Below are 25,482 nucleotides of genomic sequence, written 5' to 3' on the forward strand. Positions count from 1 at the left end.
CGCCAAGAATAAATATGCTTACAGATAATGGGCCATAGATAGGGTTGTGCAGTGGAGGGTGGATGTGTTGGAAATGAAATGTTTGAAGACAGTATGTGGTGTGAAGTGGTTTGATCAAGTAAGTGATGAAAGGGTAAGAGATGTGTGGTAACAAAAAGAGTGTGGCTGAGAAAGCAGAAGAGGGTATATTGAGATGGTTTGGACACATGAAGAGAATGCATGAGGAAAGATTGACAAAGAGGATATGTGTCAGAGTTGGAGGGAACGAGAAGTGGGAGACCAAATTGGAGGTGGAAGGATGGAGTGAAAAAGATTTTGAGTGATCAGGGCCTGAACATACAGGAGGGTGAAAGGTGTGCATAGAGTAGTATGAATTGGAATGGTGTGGTATACTGGGGTCGACGTGCTGTCAGTAAAATGTCTGGGGTAAACCATGGAAATGTCTGTGGGGCCTGGATGTGGAAAGGGAGCTGTGGTTTCAGTGCATTGCACATGACAGCTAGAGACTGTGTGAATGAATGTGTGATGATAATAATGATAATAGTTAATGGGAAAGTGCCTCTATGTGTGGGGGACCAGTGTTTTTACCACCCATATTAAGTACTTTTACACCCTTATAGTTAATGAGATTGCTGGATGGATTTACCAAATGAGGAAGAAAATTCCTCATTCTTGTTTATCTGATGAGGAAAGTAAAGTTGAAATACACAGTTGTAGAGAGTGGCGAGAACATCGACAACAAGTGGGCTCTGTAAAGGACTGACAAAGATCTCATGTAAATTTGCCTGATTTTTTCTATGATCAGATGGCAGTGCTTATAGGCCCCATGTGTATCCCTTCAGTATCATGACTATTGGATCTTCATTCATGAGAAAATAATGGTCTTGATATTTTTTGTACTTTCAGCAATCCCCCCCTTTTTTTTTTGACATTGGCCAAAAAACAATGTTGTGCACTGCATTGGTTAATATATGCATGAAGATGGACAGTAAAATCAATACTGGTGTGTTAGGGTAAATCACCTGATGCATCAAAAGACAAAAATTTATTTTGGCTGGAATTCTTAAAATTGATTCAAATGACATCACTGGAATGCTAGTATGTTTTTTGGTAATGCAGTTTACATCATTGGAATTCCAGGATATTGATAGTGTTTCACCCATACATTTTTTAAAGAATTCATCTCACCACTTATTTTTTTTCACATCTTTTTATTTTACTTTTTATTGTCACTTCTGATGCCATCTGTATTATTTTTGTAATCTATGACCACAGGAATGAAGTATTAAGTCAGCTTTTTGACATTATTTGGTACTGGCTAACTTTAGCTTAACATTCATTAGTGGATGTGGTGTAACAGGAACTGATATTGAAGGAATATTGATATTTGCTCTATATCCTTAGGCCTTCCTTAGCGCTCAGAATAGAGTTCTTCATCAACTCGAAAGCCTTTTTGTTTTCTCATTAGAATGTCATCACAAATTTGTAATCAGATCATTAGCTCGGCTGTTCATAAGATTCCTTTCTTTTCCTCAGATTCTAGATAAAGCTCCTCTGGACAAAAAACACAAAAAGGCATCTATAAAACATCTTGAGTGGATGTGTATGTTGAGGTTGTCACGGGCAGAAATGTCAGAGTCAGCCTTTAAAGATGGAGTTGTTTACCAAGTTCATGATCACATTATTGATTACCTGAGTACAGAAAGTGCCTCTATTGGCTTCCCAGAATTGGTTGTCCCTACCATTTTACAGGTATGGTATGTCACTGTTGTAGTTTTGTTTTGTTTCAAGTATCCTTCCTTCCTCTTCAAATTGTTTCAACTTAAGTACATCCTAACCAGCAATTTTCTCTGTCTGCTTTGTTAGAATAATTCTGTCTCATTTTGCATGATTACTAATTATGCTTCTGGTTTTGCACCCATAACATTTATCATGCAGCTTTAGACATGTTTCATATCGTTATTATCAGTTTGTAATGTACTTTTTGTTTGACGTGTCCCTTCTTCCGTAACTCACACTAATAAGAAACTAAGCATTTAACGGAAAGTGCCAACAGTTGTATTTCATGGAAAATTACCCTTTTACTCACTCACAAAACACATCTTAAGCAAACACTTTTGTGATTGTCCAGCAGGTGACAAATTTGATTTATATGATTACAGAAATTGACCATAGTGAGGCATCTGAAGATGGGCAGAATGCATATATATATATATAGTGCCACTTTATAAATGCAAGGGAGACAAAAGTGAATGTTTGAATTACAGGGGTGTAGGATTGTTGAGTGTAAACGTTAATTTCTTTGGGAGAGTGGTGGTATGTGGAAAGCATAAACTTTGGGAGGAACTGTGTGATTTCAGGAGTGGTACAGAATGTGTGGTTTATGAAACTGTTTTGAAATGTCTATGAGGAATACATACAGAAAAGAAAAAAAAATGTATGCATCATTTATGGATGATGAAAAAGCATATGATAGGGTTATCATTGTGAATGAGATCTAAGGAAAGAATCATTGGTGGGAAAATGAATGTCTCTCCCACAATAGTGTTTCTATGGACATCTTAAGTCAATGAATCTACTTTGGAAAATTGCTGGAAGACAAGTGAAAAACCAAAAGTAATATAAAGGGAAGTGGCAGTCAGGTATGAAGAGGGTGTGCTGAAATTGTTTGGGTGTATGTAGAGAATGAGTGAGGAAAGGTTGAGAAAGAGGATATATGTGTCAGAATTGGAGGGTACAAGGAAAACTAGGAGAGCAAATTGGAGTCAGGAGGATGGCATGAAAAAGATTTTGAGTGATTGGGGTCAGAATATGCAAGAGGGTAAAAGGAGTGCACGGAATAGAGTGATTTGGAATGATCTGGTATACTGGGGTTAATGTGCCATCCGTGGACTCAACAGGGGCATGTGAAACATCCAGGGTAAACCATGGAAAGGTCTATGGGGCCTGGATGTGGATAGGGAGCTGTAGTTTCAGAGCACTACACATGACAGCAAGAAAATGGGTGTGAGCGGATGTGGCCTTTTTTCATCTGTTTCCTGGTGCTACATCACTGTTGTGGGGGTTGGTGATATGGCGTGGGAGAGGAGAGGGGAATGTATATGTTATCTTTTTTCTTTTCCTCCATGCATTTGTGCTGATTTCTGTAGGGTGGGGTGGTATCAGGATTGGATGAAGGCAAGTATGATTCTATACATGTGTATATATGTAAATGTGTATGTCTGTATGGTGTGCAAAGTGAGAGGGTTAGGGAGAATGATTTGGTAAACAGAGAAGAGGTAGTAAAAGCTTTGCGGAAGATGAAAGCCGGCAAGGCAGCGGGTTTGGATGGTATTGCGGTGGAATTTATTAAAAAAAAGGGGGGTGACTGTATTGTTGACTGGTTGGTAAGGTTATTCAATGTATGTATGACTCATGGTGAAGTGCCTGAGGACTGGCAGAATGCCTGCATAGTGCCATTGTACAAAGGCAAAGGGGATAAAAGTGAGTGCTTCAATTACAGAGGTGTAAGTTTGTTGAGTATTCCTTGGAAATTATATGGGAGGGTATTGATTGAGAGGGTGAAGGCATGTACAGAGCATCAGATTGGGGAAGAGCAGTGTGGTTTCAGAAGTGGTAGAGGATGTGTGGATCAGGTGTTTGCTTTGAAAAATGTATGTGAGAAATACTTAGAGAAGGAAATGGATTTGTATGTAGCATTTATGTATCGGAGAAGGCATATGATAGAGTTGATAGAGATGCTCTGTGGAAGGTATTAAGAATATATGGTGTGGGAGGTAAGTTGTTAGAATTATTGAAAAGTTTTTACAAGGATGTAAGGCATGTGTACGTGTAGGAAGAGAGGAAAGTGATCGGTTCTCAGTGAATTTTGGTTTGCGGGAGGGGTGCGTGATGTCTCCATGGTTGTTTTTGTTTATGGATGGGGTTGTTAGGGAGGTGAATGCAAGAGTTTTGGAAAGAGGGGCAAGTATGAAGTCTGTTGTGGATGAGAGAGCTTGGGAAGTAAGTTAGTCGTTGTTCGCTGATGATACAGCACTGGTGGCTGATTCATGTGAGAAACTGCAGAAGCTGGTGAATGAGTTTGGTAAAGTGTGTGAAAGAAGAAAGCTGAGAGTAAATGTGAATAAGAGCAAGGTTATTAGGTACAGTAGGGTTGAGGGACAATTCAATTGGGAGGTAAGTTTAAATGGAGAAAAACTGGAGGAAGTGAAGTGCTTTAGATATCTGGGATTGGATTTGGCAGCAGATGGAAACCATGGAAGCGGAAGTGAATCGTAGGGTGGGGGAGGGGGCGAAAGTTCTCGGAGCGTTGAAAAATGTGTGGAAGTCGAGAATGTTATCTTGGAAAGCAAAAATGGGTATTTTTGAAGGAATAGTGGTTCCAACAATGTTATATGGTTGCAAGGCATGGGCTATAGATAGAGTTGTGTGGAGGAGGGTGGATGTGCTGGAAATGAGATGTTTGAGGACAATATATGGTGGAATAGTGGTTCCAACAATGTTATATGGTTGCGAGGCGTGGGCTATAGATAGAGTTGTGTGGAGGAGGGTGGATGTACTGGAAATGAGATGTTTGAGGACAATATATGGTGTGAGGTGGTTTGATCGAGTAAGTAATGAAAGGGTAAGAGAGATGTGTGGTAATAAAAAGAATGTGGTTGAGAGAGCAGAAGAGGGTGTTTTGAAATGGTTTGGTCACATGGAGAGAATGAGTGAGGAAAGAATGACAAAGAGGATATATGTGTCAGAGGTGGAGGGAACGATAAGAAGTGGAAGACCATATTGGAGGAGGAAAGATGGAGTGAGAAAGATTTTGAGTGATCGGGGCCTTAACATGCAGGAGGGTGAAAGGTGTGCAAGGAATAGAGTGAATTGGAACGATGTGGTATACCGAGGTTGATGTGCTGTCAATGGATTGAACCAGGGGATGTGAAGTGTCTGGGGTAAACCATGGAAAGTTGTGTGGGGCCTGGATGTGGAAAGGGAGCTGTGGTTTCAGTGCATTATACATGACAGCTAGAGACTGAGTGTGAATTAATGTGGCCTTTGTTGTCTTTTCCTAGCGCTACCTTGTGCACATGCTTGGGGAGGGGGTTTTCATTTCATGTGTGGCGGGGTGGCAACGGGAATGAATAAGGGCAGACAGTATGAATTATGTACATGTGTATATATGTATATGTCTGTATGTGTAAGATGTGTAGGTATGTATATGTGCATGTGTGTGGGTGGGTTGGGCCATTCTTTCGTCTGTTTCCTTGTGCTACCTTGCTAACGCAGGAGACAGCGACAAAGTATAATAAAATATAAATAAATCTGTGTATGTGAGTCGGTCCTTTTTCATCTGTTTTCTGGCTCTACCTTGCTAATGTGGGAAACGGTGATCAAGTTGAAGGAAGAATGTGTGGAAGGCAATAATGTTGTCTCGGAGAGCAAAGATAGGTATGTTTGAAGGAATAGTAGTTCCAGTAGTGTTATATGTTGTGAGACATGGGCCATAGATAGGGTTGTGCGGAGGAGGGTGGATGTTTTGGAAATGAAATGTTTGAGGACAGTATGTGGTGTGAGATGGTTTGATCGAGTAAGTAATGAAAGGGTAAGAGAGATGTATGGTAATAAAAAGTGTGTGGTTGAGAGCAGAAGAGGGTGTGTTGAAATGGTTTGGACACATGGAGAGAATGAGTGAGGAAAGATTGACAAAGAGGATATATGTGTCAGAGGGAGAGGGAAGAAGTGGGAGACCAAATTGGAGGTGGAAGGATGGAGTGAAAAAGATTTTGAGCGATCAGGGCCTGAACATACAGGAGGGTGAAAGGCGTGCAAGGAATATAGTGAATATGAACAATGTGGTATACTGGGGTCGACGTGCTGTCAGTGGATTGAATCAGGGCATGTGAAGCATTCGGGGTAAACCATGGCCTCACAGACCTTTCCATGGTTTGGAAATATCTTAGGAGTAAAGTCAGGCATTGGTGAGAGTACAAGAGCTGAGAAAGGAGTAGCATTCCTCTTGAAACAGAAGTTGTGGGAGTGTTTAATAGAGTGTAAAGAAGTAAATTCTAAAATGATGTGGGTAAAATAAAAAGTTGATGGTGAGAGCTTGGTGATTACAAGTGTTATGCACATGGCCATGAAAAGAGGCCATGTAAAAAAAGATCATGAGAGACAAGTGTTTTAGGAGCAGCTGAGTGTGTCAGCAGTTTTGATGGATGAGACTGGGTATTAATGATGGAGACTTAAATTTGAAGGTCAGTAATGTAGCAGTTAAGGGCTTCATTGGGATGCATGAGGTATTCAGTCTTATGAGTGGATGGTGAACAGCTTTGGAGTTATGTGTTGAAAGAACTGGTGATTGGGAATATCAAGTTTAAAAAGAGGGATATATACAAGTATACATACTTAGAAAAACGAATGGATTTGTGTGTAGCATTTATGGATCTGGAGAAGGCATATGATAAAGTTGATAGAGTTGCTCTGTGGAAGGTATTAAGAGTATATGGTGTGGGAGGCAAGTTGCTAGAATTAGTGAAAAGTTTTTATTGAGGATGTAAGGCATGTGTGCGAGTAGGAAGAGAGGAAAGTGATTAGTTCCCGGTAGTCGGTTTGCGGCAAGGATGTGTGATGTCTCCATGGTTGTTTAATTTTCTTATGGATGGGGTGGTTAGGGAATTGAATGCAAGAGTTTTGGAGAGAGGGGCAAGTACGTAGTCTGTTGTGGATGAGAGGGCTTGGAAAGTGTCATTTGTTGTTCGCTGATGATACAGTGCTGGTGGCTGATTTGGGTGAGAAACTGCAGAAGTTAGTGACTGAGTTTGGTAAAGTTTGTGGAAGAAGAAAGCTGAGAGTAAATGTGAATAAGGGCAAAGTTATTAGGTACAGTAGGGTTGAGGGACAAATCAACTGGAAGGTAAGTTTGAATGGAGAAAAACTGGAAGTGAAGTGTTTCAGATATCTGAGAATGGATATGGCAGTGGATGGAACCATGGAAGTGGAAGTGAGTCACGGTGGGGGAGGGGGCAAAGGTTCTGGGAGCATTGGAGAATGTGTGGAAGGCGAGAACATTTTCTCCGAAAGCAAAAATGGGTATGTTTGAAGGAATAGTGTTCCAAATAATGTTAATTGGTTGCAAGGCATGGGCTGTAGATAGGGTTGTGTAGAGGAGGGTGGGTGTGTTGGAAATGAGATGTTTGAAGATATTATGTGGTGTGAGGCGGTATGATTAAGTAATGAAAGGGTAAGAGAGATGTGTGGCAATAAAAAGAGTGTTGTTGAGAGAGCAGAAAAGGGTGTTTTGAAATGGTTTGGTCTCATGAAGAGAATGAGTGAGGAAAGATTGGCAAAGAAGATATGTGTCAGAGGTGGAGGGAACGAGAAGTGGGAGACCAAATTGGAGGTGGAAGGATGGAGTGAAAAAGATTTTGAGCGATCGGGGCCTGAACATGCAGGAGGGTGAAAGGCGTGCAAGGAATAAAGTGAGTTGGGATGTTGTGGTATACTGGGGTCGATGTGCTGTCAATGCATTGAACCAGGGTATGTGAAGTGTCTGGGGTAAACCATGAAAAGTTTTGTGGGGCCTAGATGTGGAAAGGGAGCTGTGGTTTTGGTGCATTACACATGATAGCTAGAGACTGAGTGTGAACGAATGTGGCCTTTGTTGTCTTTTCCTAGTGCTACCTCACGGGGGAAGGGGGGTTGTCATTTCGTATGTGGTATGGTAGCGACGGGAATGGCTGAGGGCAGCAAGTATGAATATCTACATATGTTTATATGTAATTGTCTGGGTATGTATATGTATGTACATACTGAAATGTAAAGGTATGTATATGTATGTGTGTGGGCGTGTATGTATATACATGTGTATGTGGGTGGGTTGTCAATTCTTTCATCTGTTTCCTTGCACTACCTTGCTAATGCGGGAGACAGCAACAAAGTATAATAATTGATAAAAATAACATGTGAATGGGAGAGATGGTCAGCATGTATTCTTGGATTGTGTATTAAATGGTAGGTGTGTAAAAGAGAGACTTTTGGATGTAACTGCACTGAAAGGGGCTGCTGGTGGGATGTCTGATCACTATCTTGTGATAAGGGTTAAGATTTATGAAGGTTTTTGGAAAAGACGAAGCATTGTTGGGAAGAAGAGAGTGGTGAGAGTAAGTGGTCTTGGAAAAAGAGACTTATTTGAAGAAATACCAGGAGAGATTGAGAGTAGAATGGCAAAAGGTGAGAGTAAATGAAGTGAGGGGGTTGGGTAAGGAATGGGAGGTATTTGGGGAAGCAGTGATGGCGTGTGCAAGAGATGCATGTGGCATGCGAAAGGTGGGAGGTGGTCAGAATAGAAAGGGTTGCAAATGGTGGGATGAAGAAGTAAAGTTGCTTGTGAAAGGGAAAAAAGAGGCACAATATAATATCCTTAATATAATTTTTTTTTTTTTTTAAAGCCAGTTGAAGGTTTTTGATGCTTCAGTCAGAAAGTGAGTTTTGACTATTTTTCTTTTTTCAGCTTAAATCCTTCATAAAGAAATGCAAGATACAAAACTACACAAAGAAGATCAAACAGTTGCTTGAGAAAATAAAGGAAAATCAGGAATTCATTGAATCAAAAAGAAAAGAGGTTTCTTTTGGCATTGCAGACACAAAAGCTGTAAAGGACTGGGAGGTAAGATTTTTCACTATAGAATTCTCAGAAGTTACTAGAGAAAGAAGTTTAGATAATGATTATAATAATTAGATAAAATTAGGTAACCTTTACAGACATCTTTTCATCTAGAAACTTTAAAAGTCCCTTAGCAAGTTCTGGTTAGAATAGATGTAAATACAGGAGTGTTTTAAACTTCCCTCAATGAACTTATGTCTAAGTCATTTCTGGAAACTATATGTAGCTATTTCCCAGCTTCTGAAGAATTGATTGATGTATAACTTATAGATTGGGGAAGAGCAGTGTGGTTTCAGAAGTGGTAGAGGATGTGTGGAACAGGTGTTTGCTTTGAAAAAATGTATGTGAGAAATACTTAGAAAAGCAAATGGATTTGTATGTAGCATTTATGTATCTGGAGAAGGCATATGGTAGAGTTGATAGAGATGCACTGTGGAAGGTATTAAGAATATATGGTGTGGGAGGTAAGTTGTTAGAATCTGTGAACAGTTTTTATTGAGGATGTAAGGCATGTGTATGTGTAGGAAGAGAGGAAAGTGATTGGTTCTCAGTGAATGTCGGTTTGCAGCAGGAGTGCGTGATGTCTCCATGGTTGTTTAATTTGTTTATGGATGGGGTTGTTAGGGAGGTGAATGCAAAAGTTTTGGAAAGAGGGGCAAGTATGCAGTCTGTTGTGGATGAGAGAGCTTGGGAAGTGAGTCAGTTGTTGTTCGCTGATGATACAGCGCTGGTGGCTGATTCAGGTGAGAAACTGCAGAAGCTGGTGACTCAGTTTGGTAAAGTGTGTGAAAGAAGAAAGCTTAGAGTAAATGTGAATAAGAACAAGGTTATTAGGTACAGTAGGGTTGAGATACAAGTCTATTGGGAGGTAAGTTTGAATGGAGAAAAACTGGAGGAAGTGAAGTGTTTTAGATATCTGGGAGTGGATTTGGCAGCGGATGGAACCATGGAAGCGGAAGTGAATCATAGGATGGGGGACGAGGCGAAAGTTCTGGGAGCATTGAAGAATGTGTGGAAGTCGAGAACGTTATCTTGGAAAGCAAAAATGGGTATGTTTGAAGGAATAGTGGTTCCAACAATGTTATGTGGTTGCGAGGCGTGGGCTATAGATAGAGTTGTGCAGAGGAGGGTGGATGTGCTGGAAATGAGATGTTTGAGGACAATATGTAGTGTGAGGTGGTTTGATTGAGTAAGTAATGAAAGGGTAAGAGAGATGTGTGGTAATAAAAAGAGTGTGGTTGAGAGAGCAGAAGAGGGTGTTTTGAAATGGTTTGGTCACATGGAGAGAATGAATGAGGAAAGATTGACAAAGAGGATACATGTGTCAGAGGTGGAGGGAACGAGGATAAGTGGGAGACCAAATTGGGGGTGGAAAGATGGAGTGAGAAAGATTTTGAGTGATCGGGGCCTGAACATGCAGGAGGGTGAAAGGCATGCAAGGAATAGAGTGAATTGGAACGATTTGGTATACCGGGGTCAACATGCTGTCAGTGGATTGAACCAGGGCATGTGAAGCGTCTGGGGTAAACCATGGAAAGTTTTGTGGGGCCTGGATGTGGAAAGGGAGCTGTGGTTTCAGTGTATTATACATGACAGTTAGAGACTGAGTGTGAACGAATGTGGCCTTTGTTGTCTTTTCCTAGCACTACCTCACGCACAGGAACAGAGGGGGCCAGGTGCGGATATTCAAAAAAAGGCCCAGTCCTCTGTTCTTAACGCTACCTCGCTAATGCGGGAAATGGCGAATAGTTTAAAAGAAAAAAAAGTCTGTATGTGTATATATATGTATATGTTGAGATGTATAGGTATGTATATGTGCTGTGTGTGGACGTGTATGTATATACATGTGTATGTGGGTGGGTTGGGCCATTCTTTTGTCTGTTTCCTTGTGCTACCTTGCTAATGCGGGAGACAGCGACAAAGTATAATAAATATATAGATAATAACCTATAACTCTAATTTTGATTTTGCTGGAGTTAGGACCCCCTGTGAATGGTTGTAACTTGGAACTAAAGGAAGGAAGAGTTAAAGAGGTTTTTGAGTATTTTGAGGGGCTGTTGAGTGTGTTTGATTAAGTGGCAGATTTATGGTGTTTTGGTCATCGAGGTATACTCAATGAAAGTCATAGCAAATGCTTTGGTGATTAAGAAGGTGGTGGCATGCACAGAGCATCAGACTGCGGAGGAATAATGTAGCTTTAAGAGTGGTAGAGGATGTGTGGATCAGATGTTTGAACAATTTTTGTGAGAAATACCTAGATAAACAAAAAGATTTCTTTTTGGTATCTATGGATCTTAATCCCCTATCTCCCCTGGGGATAGGGGATTAAGAATACTTCCCACGCATTCCTCACGTGTCATAGAAGGCGACTAAAGGGGACGGGAGCGGGGGGCCAGAAACCCTCCCCTCCTTGTATTTTAACTTTCTAAAAGGGGAAACAGAAGGAGTCACGCGAGGAGTGCTCATCCTCCTCGAAGGCTCAGATTGGGGTGTCTAAATGTGTGTGGATGTAACCAAGATGAGAAAAAAGGAGAGATAGGTAGTATGTTTGAGGAAAGGAACCTGGATGTTTTGGCTCTGAGTGAAACGAAGCTAAAGGGTAAAGGGGAAGAGTGGTTTGGGAATGTCTTGGGAGTAAAGTCAGGGGTTAGTGAGAGGACAAGAGCAAGGGAAGGAGTAGCACTACTCCTGAATCAGGAGTTGTGGGAGTATGTGATAGAGTGTAAGAAAGTAAATTCTAGATTGATATGGGTAAAACTGAAAGTGGATGGAGAGAGATGGGTGGTTATTGGTGCATATGCACCTGGGCATGAGAAGAAAGATCATGAGAGGTAAGTGTTTTGGGAGCAGCTGAATGAGTGTGTTAGTGGTTTTGATGCAAAAGACCGGGTTATGGTGATGGGTGATTTGAATGCAAAGGTGAGTAATGTGGCAGTTGAGGGAATAATTGGTATACATGGAGTGTTCAGTGTTGTAAATGGAAATGGTGAAGAGCTTGTAGATTTATGTGCTGAAAAAGGACTGGTGATTGGGAATACCTGGTTTAAAAAGCGAGATATACATAAATATACGTATGTAAGTAGGAGAGATGGCCAGAGAGCGTTATTGGATTACGTGTTAATTGATAGACGCAGGAAAGAGAGACTTTTGGATGTTAATGTGCTGAGAGGTGCAACTGGAGGGATGTCTGATCATTATCTTGTGGAAGCAAAGATGAAGATTTGTGGGGGTTTTCAGAAAAGAAGAGAAAATGTTGGGGTGAAGAGAGTGGTGAGAGTAAGTGAGCTTGGGAAGGAGACTTGTATGAGGAAGTACCAGGAGAGACTGAGTACAGAATGGAAAAAGGTGAGAACAAAGGAGGTAAGGGGAGTGGAGGAGGAATGGGATGTATTTAGGGAAGCAGTGATGGCTTGCGCAAAAGATGCTTGTGGCATGAGAAGCGTGGGAGGTGGGTTGATTAGAAAAGGTAGTGAGTGGTGGAATGAAGAAGTAAGATTATTAGTGAAAGAGAAGAGAGAGGCATTTGAATGATTTTTGCAGGGAAAAAATGCAAATGAGTGGGAGAGGTATAAAAGAAAGAGGCAGGAGGTCAAGAGAAAGGTGCAAGAGGTGAAAAAGAGGGCAAATGAGAGTTGGGGTGAGAGAGTATCATTAAATTTCAGGGAGAATAAAAAGATGTTTTGGAAGGAGGTAAATAAAGTACATAAGACAAGGGAGCAAATGGGAACTTCAGTGAAGGGGGCAAATGGGGAGGTGATAACAAGTAGTGGTGATTTGAGAAGGAGATGGAGTGAGTATTTTGAAGGTTTGTTGAATGTGTTTCATGATAGAGTGGCAGATGTAGGGTGTCTTGGTCAAGGTGGTGTGCAAAGTGAGAGGGTTAGGGAAAATGATTTAGTAAATAGAGAAGAGGTAGTAAAAGCTTTACGGAAGATGAAAGCCGGCAAAGCAGCAGGTTTGGATGGCATTGCAGTGGAATTTATTAAAAAAGGGGGTGACTGTATTGTTGACTGGTTGGTAAGGTTATTTAAAGTATGTATGATTCATGGTGAGGTGCCTGAGGATTGGCGGAATGCTTGCATAGTGCCATTGTACAAAGGCAAAGGGGATAAAAGTGAGTGCTCAAATTACAGAGGTATAAGTTTGTTGAGTATTCCTGGTAAATTATATGGGAGGGTATTGATTGAGAGGGTGAAGGCATGTACAGAGCGTCAGATTGGGGAAGAGCAGTGTGGTTTCAGAAGTGGTAGAGGATGTGTGGATCAGGTGTTTGCTTTGAAGAATGTATGCGAGAAATACTTAGAAAAACAAATGGATTTGTATGTAGCATTTATGGATCTGGAGAAGGCATATGATAGAGTTGATAGAGATGCTCTGTGGAAGGTATTAAGAATATATGGTGTGGGAGGCAAGTTAGAATCTGTGAAAAGTTTTTATCGAGGATGTAAGGCATGTGTTCGTGTAGGAAGAGAGGAAAGTGATTGGTTCTCAATGAATGTAGGTTTGCGGCAGGGGTGTGTGATGTCTCCATGGTTGTTTAATTTGTTTATGGATGGGGTTGTTAGGGAGGTGAATGCAAGAGTTTTGGAAAGAGGGGCAAGTATGCAGTCTGTTGGGGATGAGAGAGCTTGGGAAGTGAGTCAGTTGTTGTTTGCTGATGATACAGCGCTGGTGACTGATCCATGTAAGAAACTGCAGAAGCTGGTGACTCAGTTTGGTAAAGTGTGTGAAAGAAGAAAGTTAAGAGTAAATGTGAATAAGAGCAAGGTTATTTGGTACAGTAGGGTTGAGGGTCAAGTAAATTGGGAGGTAAGTTTGAATGGAGAAAAACTGGAGGAAGTGAAGTGTTTTAGATATCTGGGAGTGGATTTGGCAGTGGATGGAACCATGGAAGCAGAAGTGAATCATAGGGTGGGGGAGGGGGCGAAAATTCTGGGAGCCTTGAAGAATGTTTGGAAGTCGAGAACATTATCTCGGAAAGCAAAAATGGGTGTGTTTGAAGGAATAGTGGTTCCAACAATGTTGTATGGTTGCGAGGCGTGGGCTATGGATAGAGTTGTGCGCAGGAGGGTGGATGTACTGGAAATGAGATGTTTGAGGACAATATGTGGTGTGAGGTGGTTTGATCGAGTAAGTAATGTAAAGGTGAGAGAGATGTGTGGAAATAAAAAGAGTGTGGTTGAGAGAGCAGAAGAGGGTGTTTTGAAATGGTTTGGTCACATGGAGAGAAAGAGTGGGGAAAGATTGATCAAGAGGATATATGTGTCAGAGGTGGAGGGAACGAAGAGAAGTGGGAGACCAAATTGGAGGTGGAAAGATGGAGTGAAAAAGATTTTGAGTGATCGGGGCCTGAACATGCAGGAGGGTGAAAGGCGTGCAAGGAATAGAGTGAATTGGAACGATGTGGTATACCGGGGTCGACGTGCTGTCAATGGATTGAACCAGGGCATGTGAAGCGTCTGGGGTAAACCATGCAAAGTGTGTGGGGCCTGGATGTGGAAAGGGAGCTGTGGTTTCGGTGTATTATTACATGACAGCTAGAGACTGAGTGTGAACGAATGGGGCCTTTGGTGTTTTTCCTAGCACTACCTCGCACACATGAGGGGGGAGGGGGTTGTTATTCCATGTGTGGCGGGGTGGCGATGGGAACAAATAAAGGCAGACAGTATGAATTATGTACATGTGTATATATGTATATGTCTGTGTGTGTATATATATGTGCACATTGAGATGTATAGGTATGTATATTGTGCATGGGTGGACATGTATGTATATACATGTGTATGTGGGCGGGTTGGGCCATTCTTTCGTTTGTTTCCTTGCTCTACCTCGCTAACGCGGGAGACAGCGACAAAACAAAATAAATAAATATAGAAAAAGCATGTAAGTTGATGTAAATGCTTTGTGCAAAGTGTTCTGAATACTTGGTGTGGGAAGAAAGTTGCTTAAAGGAGGGAGTTTTTCATAAGAGAGGAAGGCATGTGCATGGGTACGAGAGATGAAGGTGAATGGTTCGAGGTGGTGAGTCTGCAGCAGGGGTGGGTGAAGTCACCTTGGCTGTTTGATTTTTTTATGAAGGGGTTGGTAAGGAAGGTTAATGGAGGTCTTGGAGGAAAGGACAAGTCTGCAGTCTCTTGGTGAGGTTGGATGAGATGCTATTTGCTGATGACATGGCTCATAGAGGCAGATTCAAGTAAGAAACTTCAGAAGTTGTTTTCTGAGTTTAGGAGTGTGTGTGTGTGTGTGTATGTGTTTGAAAGTTGAAAATTGATGTGAATAAAAGCAATATCAGTGGAAAGTGACAAGTTGGTTCAAGTGTGAATTTGAAGAGAGTTCCTTGAGGAAGTGAAGTTTTAGATATCAGGGAGTGGATGTGATACTGGATGGAATTATAGGAGCTGAAGTAAATCGTAGTGTGTTTGATGGGGCTACAATCATGGGTACATTGATGGGTTGTGTGGAAAGAGAGTTCACATGGTGAGGGGAAGAAGGGTGTGTCTGATGGTCTGTTAATCCCAGCAGTATTCTATGGATGTGAAACATTAGCCCTAGATGAATAAGTAAGGCAGAGGGTGGATGTGTTGTAAATGAAATGTCAAGGGTAATAAGTGGTGTGAAAAGGGTTGATAGAGCCTTAGTTAGGTGAATTAGTATGAAAGTATAAGAGAGCTGAAGAGGGTGTACTAAAATGGTTTGGACATATAGTTAGGATTTGTGAGGAGAGGTTGACTAAGAGCGTATATATGTCAAGAGGTGGAGACTGAATTAGAGATGGAAAGATTGAGTGAAAGATGCTTTGAGTGATCACTATATGGGTTTGACCAAGCCTGGAAGAAACATTGAAACAGTAGGTAGAAAAAGGTATATGAGTGATCTGATGAAAATTAGATCCTCTCATGACAAGAAATGGCATCAAGTGTTGGTACAAGGATAAAGGAACTGTTGAAGGTAGTGGACAGGATAGATGTAATGTGAAATATTGAAGAAGCAGATGAGGTAAATAAAGACTTTATGGAGGAAAATAAAGACTTTAATGTAGATCAGTAAAATAGTTAATTACTTTCATCAGCTTTTTTTTCTCATTAGCCTGAACATTCTTTGAAGGACACTTAAATAACAATAGCTTGCTATGTAAGCAATATTTTCATGGAACTTATTTCAGGTACAGAGTAGAAAGTTAGTTTCTGCAGGATTTTTTTTTCATTGCTGTTTTGCGACAAATTAATTGGCATCTTTCTCCCATCTACCATCACCTTGTGTTTGTTCTGCTATGATGTCAAATCTGAGAGCTGGTTTGATAGAGAAGCATGAATTGTGTCTACAATCTTATAACAGTATTAGGAATAGGTGATATACTGAGAGTAGTTGTCAGGCAATATATTGCTGTATAAACTTCGGTGCATTATTACATGACAGCTAGAGACTGAGTGTGAACGAATGGAGCCTTTGGTGTCTTTCCTAGCACTACCTCGCACACATGAGGGGGGAGGGGGTTGTTGTTCCATGTGTGGCGAGGTGGCGATGGGAACAAATAAAGGCAGACAGTATGAATTATGTACATGTGTATATATGTATATGTCTGTGTGTGTATATATATGTGTACATTGAGATGTATAGGTATGTATATTTGCGTGTGTGGACGTGTATGTATATACATGTGTATGTGGGAGGGTTGGGCCATTCTTTCGTCTGTTTCCTTGCGCTACCTCACTAACGCAGGAGACAGCGACAAAGCAAAATAAAAAAAAATAATAATAAACTTCCAGTTGATGAGTTTTCCAATCACATGCCAAAATCGGATCCCCACAGTTCACTTCTGCTCAGGTATAGAGGTAATGGAATTTTTTAATCTCATTTTCAATGAGTGTGACATTCAGGGGGTATGCTGGTAGGCATTCGCACATATATCTATCAGTTGAGTGCCTGGCACAGTCGAAAAGGTATTCTATCATTTATCAGAGCTGTTTTTTTCTTGCAACCATATGATTGAAGTAATGTTTTATCAGTTGTCTATCTATCTATCTTTATATGTGATGCCTGTTTCTAACTGGAACCCCATCAAGTGGGTGATCAAGGCTACAGTCTCACCATAACTAGTGAACTCCAATGCTGCTTCTTAGGCTTAGTGCCTTACCCTTAACAGGCCACTAGCAGAGGGCACCTCTAAGCAGTGTTTGCAGAGGCTTCTACCTAAAGCTCTTATGTAATGTTTTTACCTACTACTACAAAACTTTTCTTCCTAATGCCTCAGCCTACATGTCCCTACCTACTACTATCATCTACTACTCCATCCACTTTGCCAGGGCTAGTGTATAGTGCTCACTGCTGGAAAAATCTAAAGTTACAAAGAATGAGCTGTGTGAAGTAAGTGATGTTTGTATGTTTGAGGACAGAATGCCAGTTTTTCACGTGTTTTAACCATAATCTTGTTCACAGTGTTTTAACCATAATCTTGTTCACAGATTGCAGTCAGACAGATGGGAACTCCTCTTGCTGCTTATCATGCTAATTGGCTAAAGGTCCATCAAAAACAACAGCTGAGACGTATTTCAAACCATGTTGCGATGGGTGACTACAATCTACCAGTTGTGAAAAAACATGAGCTGCTTGAAAAACATAAAGCTAAAGATAAAGATGACTTTATGGAACTCTTTGCATCAGATGAAGATGATTTGGATGATGATACAAGGTACTGTATGTTTTTTAGATTTACTTATTACCATACTGAGATTAAATTACAAGCAAGGTACTTTAAGTGATGTATTTGAATAAATAAGAATTACGTTGGAAAGCATGAGATTTAGACAGCTGGAGTCAACAATTTTTCTCAGGGCTAGAGTTATTTCACTTCAGAATGTCATAGGGAATGACTTTTGGTTATGGGCATTGGTTTTGCTGTGTGAGGATGATTTCATTAGACATAGGGGAGAAAGAATACTTCCTACGCATTCCTCACATGCTTGTAGAAGGCGACTAAAGGAGACGGGAGCTGGGGGCTAGAAACCCTCCCTTCCTTTTATTTTGACTTTCTAAAGGGGGAAACAGAAGAAGGAGTCAGGCGGGGAGTGCTCATCCTCCTTGAAGGCTCAGATTGGGGTGTCTAAATGTGTGTGGATGTAACCAAGATGAGAAAAAAGGAGAGATAGGTAGTATGTTTGAGGAAAAGAACCTGGATGTTTTGGCTCTGAGTGAAACGAAGCTCAAGGATAAAGGGGAAGAGTGGTTTGGGAATGTCTTGGGAGTAGTCAGGGGTTGGTGAGAGGACAAGAGCAAGGGAAGGAGTAGCACTACTCCTGAAACAGGAGTGGTGGGAGTATGTGATAGAGTGTAAGAAAGTAAACCCTAGATTGATATGGGTAAAACTGAAAGTGGATGGAGAGAGATGGGTGATTATTGGTGCATATGCACCTGGGCATGAGAAGAAGGATCATAAGAGGCAAGTGTTTTGGGAGCAGCTGAGTGAGTGTGTTAGTAGTTTTGATGCACGAGACCGGGTTATAGTGATGTGTGATTTGAATGCCAAAGTGAGTAATGTGGCAGTTGAGGGAATAATTGGTGTACATGGGGTGTTCAGTGTTGTAAATGGAAATGGTGAAGAGCTTGTAGATTTGTATGCTGAAAAAGGAGTGGTGATTGTGAATACCTGGTTTAAAAAAGAGATATACACAAGTGCACGTATGTATGTAGGAGAGATGGCCAGAGAGCATTATTGGATTATGTGTTAATTGATAGGCATGCAAGAGAGACTTTTGGATGTTAATGTGCTGAGAGGTGCAACTGGAGGGTTGTCTGATCATTATGTTATGGAGGCGAATGTGAAGATTTGTAGAGGTTTTCAAAAAAGAAGAGAGAATGTTGGGGTGAAGAGAGTGGTGAGAATAAGTGAGCTTGGGAAGGAGACTTGTGTGAGGAAGTACTGGGAGAGACTGAGTGCAGAATGGAAAAAGTTGAGTACAAAGGACATAGGGGAGTGGGGGAGGAGAAGGATGTATTTAGGGAAGCAGTGATGGCTTGCGCAAAAGATGCTTGTGGCATGAGAAGCGTAGGAGGTGGGCAGATTAGAAAGGGTGGTGAGTGGTGGGATGAAGAAGTAAGATTATTAGTGAAAGTGAAGAGTGAAGCATTTGCATGATTTATACAGGGAAATAGTACTGGGAGATATATAAAAGAAAACGGCAGGTCAAGAGAAAGGTGCAAGAGGTGAAAAAGAGGGCAAATGAGAGTTGGGGTGAGAGAGTATCATTAAATTTTAGGGAGAGTAAAAAGATGTTTCTTCTGTTTCCCATTTTAGAAAGTTAAAAAAATACTAGGAGGGCAAGGAATAGAGTGAATTGGATCGATGTGGTATACCGGGGTTGACGTGCTGTCAATGGATTGAATCAGGGCATGTGAAGCGTCTGGGGTAAACCATGGAAAGCTGTGTAGGTATGTATATTTGCGTGTGTGGATGTATGTATATACATGTGTATGGGGGTGGGTTGGGCCATTTCTTTCGTCTGTTTCCTTGCGCTACCTCGCAAACACGGGAGACAGCGGGAAAAAAAAAATGTTTTGGAAGGAGGTAAATGAAGTGCGTAAGACGAGAACAAATGGGAACATCGGTGAAGGGGGCTAATGGGGAGTTGATAACAAGTAGTGGTGATGTGAGAAGGAGATGGAGTGAGTATTTTGAAGGTTTGTTGAATGTGTTAGATGATAGAGTGGCAGATATAGTGTGTTTTGGTCAAGGAGGTGTGTGAAGTGATAGGGTTAGGGAGAATGATTTGGTAAACAGATAAGAGGTAGTAAAAGCTTTGTGGAAGATGAAAGCTGGCAAGGCAGCGGTTTTGGATGGTATTGAGTGAAATTTATTAAAAAAAAGGGGTGACTGTGTTGTTAACTGGTTAGTAAGGATATATAATGTATGTTTGACTCATGGTGATGTGCTTGAGGATTGGCGGGATGCATGCATAGTGCCATGTACAAAGGCAAAGGGGATAAAGGTGAGTGCTCCAATTACAGGGTATGTTTGAAGGAATAGTGGTTCCAACAATGTTGTATGGTTGCGAGGCGTGGGCTATGGATAGAGTTGTGCGCAGGAGGATAGATGTGCTGGAAATGAGATGTTTGAGGACAATGTGTGGTGTGAGGTGGTTTGATCGAGTGAGTAACGTAAGGGTAAGAGAGATGTGTGGAAATAAAAAGAGCGTGGTTGAGAGAGCAGAAGAGGGTGTTTTGAAGTGGTTTGGGCACATGGAGAGGATGAGTGAGGAAAGATTGACCAAGAGGATATATGTGTCGGAGGTGGAGGGAACAAGGAGAAGAGGGAGACCAAATTGGAGGTGGAAAGATGGAGTGAAAAAGATTTTGTGTGATCGGGGCCTGAACATGCAGGAGGGTGAAAGGAGGGCAAGGAATAGAGTGAATTGGAGCGATGTGGTATACCGGGGTTGACGTGCTGTCAGTGGATTGAAGCAGGGCATGTGAAGCGTCTGGGGTAAACCATGGAAAGCTGTGTAGGTATGTATATTTGCGTGTGTGGACGTATGTATATACATGTGTATGGGGGGGGGGTTGGGCCATTTCTTTCGTCTGTTTCCTTGCGCTACCTCGCAAACGCGGGAGACAGCGACAAAGTATAATAAAAAAAAAATAAAAAAGTTTGTTGAGTATTCCTAGGAAATTACATGGGAGAGAATTGATTGAGAGGGTGAAGGCATGTACAGAGCATCAGATTGGGGAAGAGCAGTGTGGTTTTAAAAGTGTTAGAGGATGTGTGGATCATGTGTTTGCTTTGAAGATTGTATGTGAGAAATACTTAGAAAAGCAAATGGATTTGTATGTAGCATTTATGTTTCTGGAGAAGGCATATGATAGAGTTGCTCTGTGGAAGTTATTTAGAATATATGGTGTGATCGGCAAGTTGTTAGAAGCAGTGAAAAGTTTTTATTGAGGATGTAAGGCATGTGTACAAGTAGAAAGAGAGGAAAGTGATTGGTTCTCAGTGAATGTAGGTTTGCGGCAGGGGTGCATGATGTCTCCATGGTTGTTTAATTTCTTTATGGATAGGGTTGTTAGGGAGGTGAATGCAAGAGTTTTGGAGGGGCAAGTATGCAGTCTGTTCTGGATGAGAGCTTGGAAGTGAGTCAGTTGTTCGCTGATGATACAGTGTGCTGATGGCTGATTCGGGTGAGAAACTGCAGAAGCTGGTGACTGAGTTTGTTAAAGTGTGTGAAAGAAGAAAATGTGAATAAGAGCAAGGTTATTAGGTACAGTAGGGTTGAGGGACAAGTTAATTGGGAGGTATGTTTGAATGGAGAAAAACTGGAGGAAGTGAAGTGTTTTAGATATGTGGGAGTGGATTTGGCAACGGATGGAAACATGGAAGCGGAAGTGAGTCACAGGGTGGGGGAGGGGGCAAAAGTTTTGGGAGCATTGAAAATTGTGTGGAAGGCGAGAACATTATCTCGGAAAGCAAAAATGGGTGTGTTTGAAGGAATAGTGGTTCCAACAATGTTATATGGTTGCGAGGCCTGGGCTATAGATAGAGTTGTGCGGAGGAGGGTGGATGTGCTGGAAATGAGATGTTTGAGGACAATATGTAGTGTAAGGTGCTTTGATCAAGTAAATAATGTAAGGGTAAGAGAGATGTGTGGTAATAAAAAAGAGTGTGGTTGAGAGAGTAGAAGAGGGTGTTTGGAAATGGTTTGGTCTCATGGAGAGAATGAGTGAGGAAAGATTGACAGAGTATATATGTGTCAGAGGTGGAGGGAACGAGGAGAAGTAGGAGACCAAATTGGAGGTGGAAAGTTGGAGTGAAAAAGATTTTGAGCAATCGGGACCTGAACATGCAGGAGGGTGAAAGGCGTGCAAGGAATAGAGTGAATTGGAACGATGTGGTATACCGGAGTCGACATGCTGTCAGTGGATTGAACCAGGGCCTGTGAAGTGTCTGGGGTAAACATGGAAAGTTGTGTGGGGCCTGGATGTGGATGGGGAGCTGTGGTTTTGGTGCATCCCCTTTCCCCCTCCTCAATACAGTGTGAATCTTGTATCCTGCCAGACCCCCCCTTCCCCCCTCCTCAATACAGTGTGAATCTTGTATCCATTATACATGACAGCTAGAGATTGAGTGTGAACGAATGTGGCCTTTGTTGTCTTTTCCTAGCACTACCTCGTGTGGCGGGGTGGCGATGGGAATGAATAAGGGCAGACAGTATGAATTATGTACATGTGTATGTATGTATATGTCTGTGTGTGTATATATATGTATACGTTGAGATGTATAGGTATGTGTATGTGCGTGTGTGGACGTGTATATAAATACATGTGTATGTGGGTGGGTTGGGCCATTCTTTTGTCTGTTTCCTTGTGCTTCCTCACTAACGCGGGAGACTGTGACAAAGTATAATAATGATAATAAGAATAATAATAGTTTGAACAGTGAAATATCAAGGGGTGCTTCTAGTAGTGTGAAATTCGTCTTTGCTTGAATGTGAACGTAGTTTGCAGAGTGAAACCTTAAATTTCAGTTCCCTAATGATGTAAATTTGAAAATTCAAAAGAATACCTATTTCAGTTATCTTGATTGTGGCAGTTAATAGAAAACGTATTGATTGTGGCAGTTAATAGAAAACGTATCCCTGGTTACAGAAATATAGAACTTGCTTGAGTGCAATTATTCATAACACTTCTGTGAGGTAACAGACAGTGCTTGTTGTAAGGTGGCATTAGTCAGTAATAATTGCCAGACATATGGATAAACACTTGCATTTTTCATGTTTCTGTTACATTATTACATTAATGTATGTGTTTTCGCATATCACTTAATACAAATGTTTTGCATGAACAGTCTACCTATCTGTATCTCTGATTCCTCTTATAACCTGGAACTTCAAGGGGGTGGCTACAGCAATAGTTTCTATACCTAGTGAACTCCAATACTGTTTCTAATCCTTTAGTGCCACTCCCTTAATAGGCCTCTGGCAAAGGGCAACTCTAAGCAGTGTTTGCAGAGGCTCTTACCTAATGTTCCTACTGATTACTTCTACCTAATGCTCCTGCCTAATGTTCCTACTTACTACTTCTACCTAATGTTTCTTCTGCCTAGTGCTCCTGCCTAATTGTTTCTAATTGCTCACACCATTTTGCCAAAAGGCAGGGCTAGTGCATAGTACTCACTGCAAAAAAAATCTAGCAGTACAAAGAATGTGCTGTGCGAGGTAAATGATGTCAAGTGTTCAATATGATGAGGGAGTGTATGTTTGTGGTCAGAATGCCAGCAGAAAGAAAAGACAGCTAACTGGGTTTGAGGATTGCAGCATGACAACCATTAAAGTGATGGCTCACTACACAGTCATCACTAATCCTCCTGATACCCAGGTGGGTCGTTGGCTGCCAGCTAAGTACCACCTGATAAAGTACAAAAAGCTGTATTAAATGGGAACATAGGTAAAGGGAGCAAAAGGGAGGAATGGTGACAGCTAGTGATGAAGTGAGGCGGAGGTGCGAGTATTTTGAAGGAGTGCTGAATATCTTTAGTGATAGGGTGGTTGATGCATGGTTTTTGGGTCAGGGCAATGTGCAAAGTGAGTCATGGAGAGTGGTTTGGTGAAGAGAAAGGAGGTGGTGAAAGCCTTTTCTAACTTGAAATGTGACTGGTTTGGAAAGTATTGCAGTTCAATTTAATAAGAAAGTGGGTGACTGTTGTTGATTGGTTAGGATATTCGTTGTATGTATGGATCATGGTGAGGTGCCTGAAGATTGGCAGAATGCATGTATAGTGCCATTGTATAAAAGCAAGGGGATATAGGTGAGTGTTCAAACTACTGATGTATAAATTTGTTGAGTATACCTGGCAAGTTGTATGGGAGGGTAGTGATTGAGAGGGTGAAGGCACGTATAGAGCATGAGCTTTAGGAGGAGCTGTGTGGGATTTCATTAATTGTTGAACGATGTATGGATCTCGAGAAAGCTTAATATAGTAGGGTTGATAGAGATGCCTTGTGGAAGGTCTTAAGAATATATGCTGAGAGGAAAGCTGCAAGAAGAGGAGAACCTTTTATCATGGGTGTAAGGCATGTGTAATAGTAGGAAGAGAGAAGAGTGAATGGTTCCTAGCAAAGGTTGGTCTGTGGTAGGGATGTATGATGTCACTTTGGTTTAATTTGTTTATGGATAGGGCAGTAAGGGAGTTTAAAGCAAGAGTCCTGAAGATAGGGATGAGAGTCTGGGAACTGAGTCAGTTGTTCTTTGCTGATAAAACAGCACTGGTGGCAGATTCCAGTGAGAAAGAAAGCTAATAGTGATAAAAGCTAATGTTTTTTTCCCCTAAGGTTCCTGTTGAAAAATGAACGAGCACAAGTGAAAAAATCAAAAGGCGATTCCAAATTAAGTGAAGATAGTGATTACAATAAAACTAAAAATGAAGAAGAGGATGCAACAAATTTGGAAAATCTGGACGAGGAGGAGGACTATGAAGTTGGAGAGAAGGATGTTGAAGTTGAACCAATGAGAAAGAAAATGAAGATTGCAATAAAAGATGATGATGGTGAGCTAATGGATATTAACTCTCCAGCTGAAGATGTGGTAAGAGAGATGAATCTTTCTGACTTTGAAGCAGATGAATGGGAAGAAATTGATGATTATGGAGAAAAAAGTGAAGAGAGTGAATAATTGTTGCTCTGTGAGTAAATGTTATTTTAGATATTACAAGTGGACTTATTTAAAACTCTAGAATTTTAAGAAATTTTCATTGTCCGCATTTCATAATGAATATGAAAATTATGAAATGTTTTACTTTGCAAGTTAGTTCCTTATCAAGACATTTATTAGTTTCAGCATATTGAGGAGTGGAATTTTAGGGCAAACATATGAGAATTGAGAATTTATTTTTTTAAATATCCAAGCACACTTCATAAACTGCACCCTCAATCACCATCCATCAAAGTCAGTGGCCAACAAAGTGCAGACTGTATGAGAGACTGACTGGTGACAAGACAAATCTACAATGAGAGGGTGAGTACCATCTAGTTTGTCATTCCTTTATTTGCTCAGTATTTTCTAAAGAAAAATAGATAAAAATACAGGTAAATAGTTCAGGATAGGTTTAAGGCCATATAACATTTTAATTTCAGGCCTAGGATCATAAGCAGCATAAAAATTGGGCCTTATGGTGAGGTTTACAAGGAAATCTATATCCCTTAGAATTTTTTTTTTTTTTTTTTTTTGGTGAGATTGGAATATAACATGATGAAAGGCATCTGTGCTTGAAATGGTAATGTATGATTTATCAAGCATCCTTTCATTGACAGATGCCAAACAAGCATGAAATGTATTATCATGAAATATTCTAAACACGTTATCATTTAAATGCTGAAGTGCAGGATGTACTGTAATAAAATTAGGGTAAACTACATGTTTGACAGGTGAACTTTAAACGTTCCTGAATCATGTGGTCTACCCATCTTTGAAGAATGTATTTTGATGTGACAGATGTATTTCAAAGTATAACAATTTTTCTCCATTATTAACAAGAATTGGTAGATTTCAGTTCATCAGTAATTGAGAAGTACTGAAGTTGTCTATATCTTTCACCGATTCTTTACTACAGCAGGTGTGTTGTTGAGACAAAAATTTTTATAGGTTTATTTGTAATATCCCTGGGTATAGGGGAGAAAGAATACTTCCTATGTATTCCTTGCATGTCGTAGAAGGTGACTAAAAGGTTTGGGAGTGGGGGGTTGGAAATCCTTCCCTCCAGCTTTTATTTTTCCAAAAGAAGGAACAGAGGAGGCCAGGTGAGGATTTTCCCTACGAGGTAAATACGTATGGGAAAAAAATCACTTAGC

The 25,482-nt window shown here is 40.9% G+C and overlaps 1 protein-coding gene across 1 annotated transcript in view; it reads left to right on the top strand.

Moving 5' to 3' along the window:
- Noc2 (Nucleolar complex protein 2) overlaps window positions 1-25,045 on the top strand; it is a 69,765-nt gene extending 44,720 nt beyond the window's left edge. The window contains 4 exon segments of the mRNA XM_071664345.1: window positions 1,537-1,752; window positions 8,501-8,656; window positions 17,116-17,342; window positions 23,968-25,045. Of these exon segments, the coding sequence (XP_071520446.1) occupies window positions 1,537-1,752; window positions 8,501-8,656; window positions 17,116-17,342; window positions 23,968-24,307 (939 nt within the window). The 3' untranslated portion in view covers window positions 24,308-25,045.
- The last annotated feature ends 437 nt before the right edge of the window (window positions 25,046-25,482 follow it).

This window comes from Panulirus ornatus, chromosome 8 (genome assembly GCF_036320965.1).
Source record: "Panulirus ornatus isolate Po-2019 chromosome 8, ASM3632096v1, whole genome shotgun sequence".
Taxonomy (NCBI): Eukaryota; Metazoa; Arthropoda; class Malacostraca; order Decapoda; family Palinuridae; genus Panulirus; species Panulirus ornatus.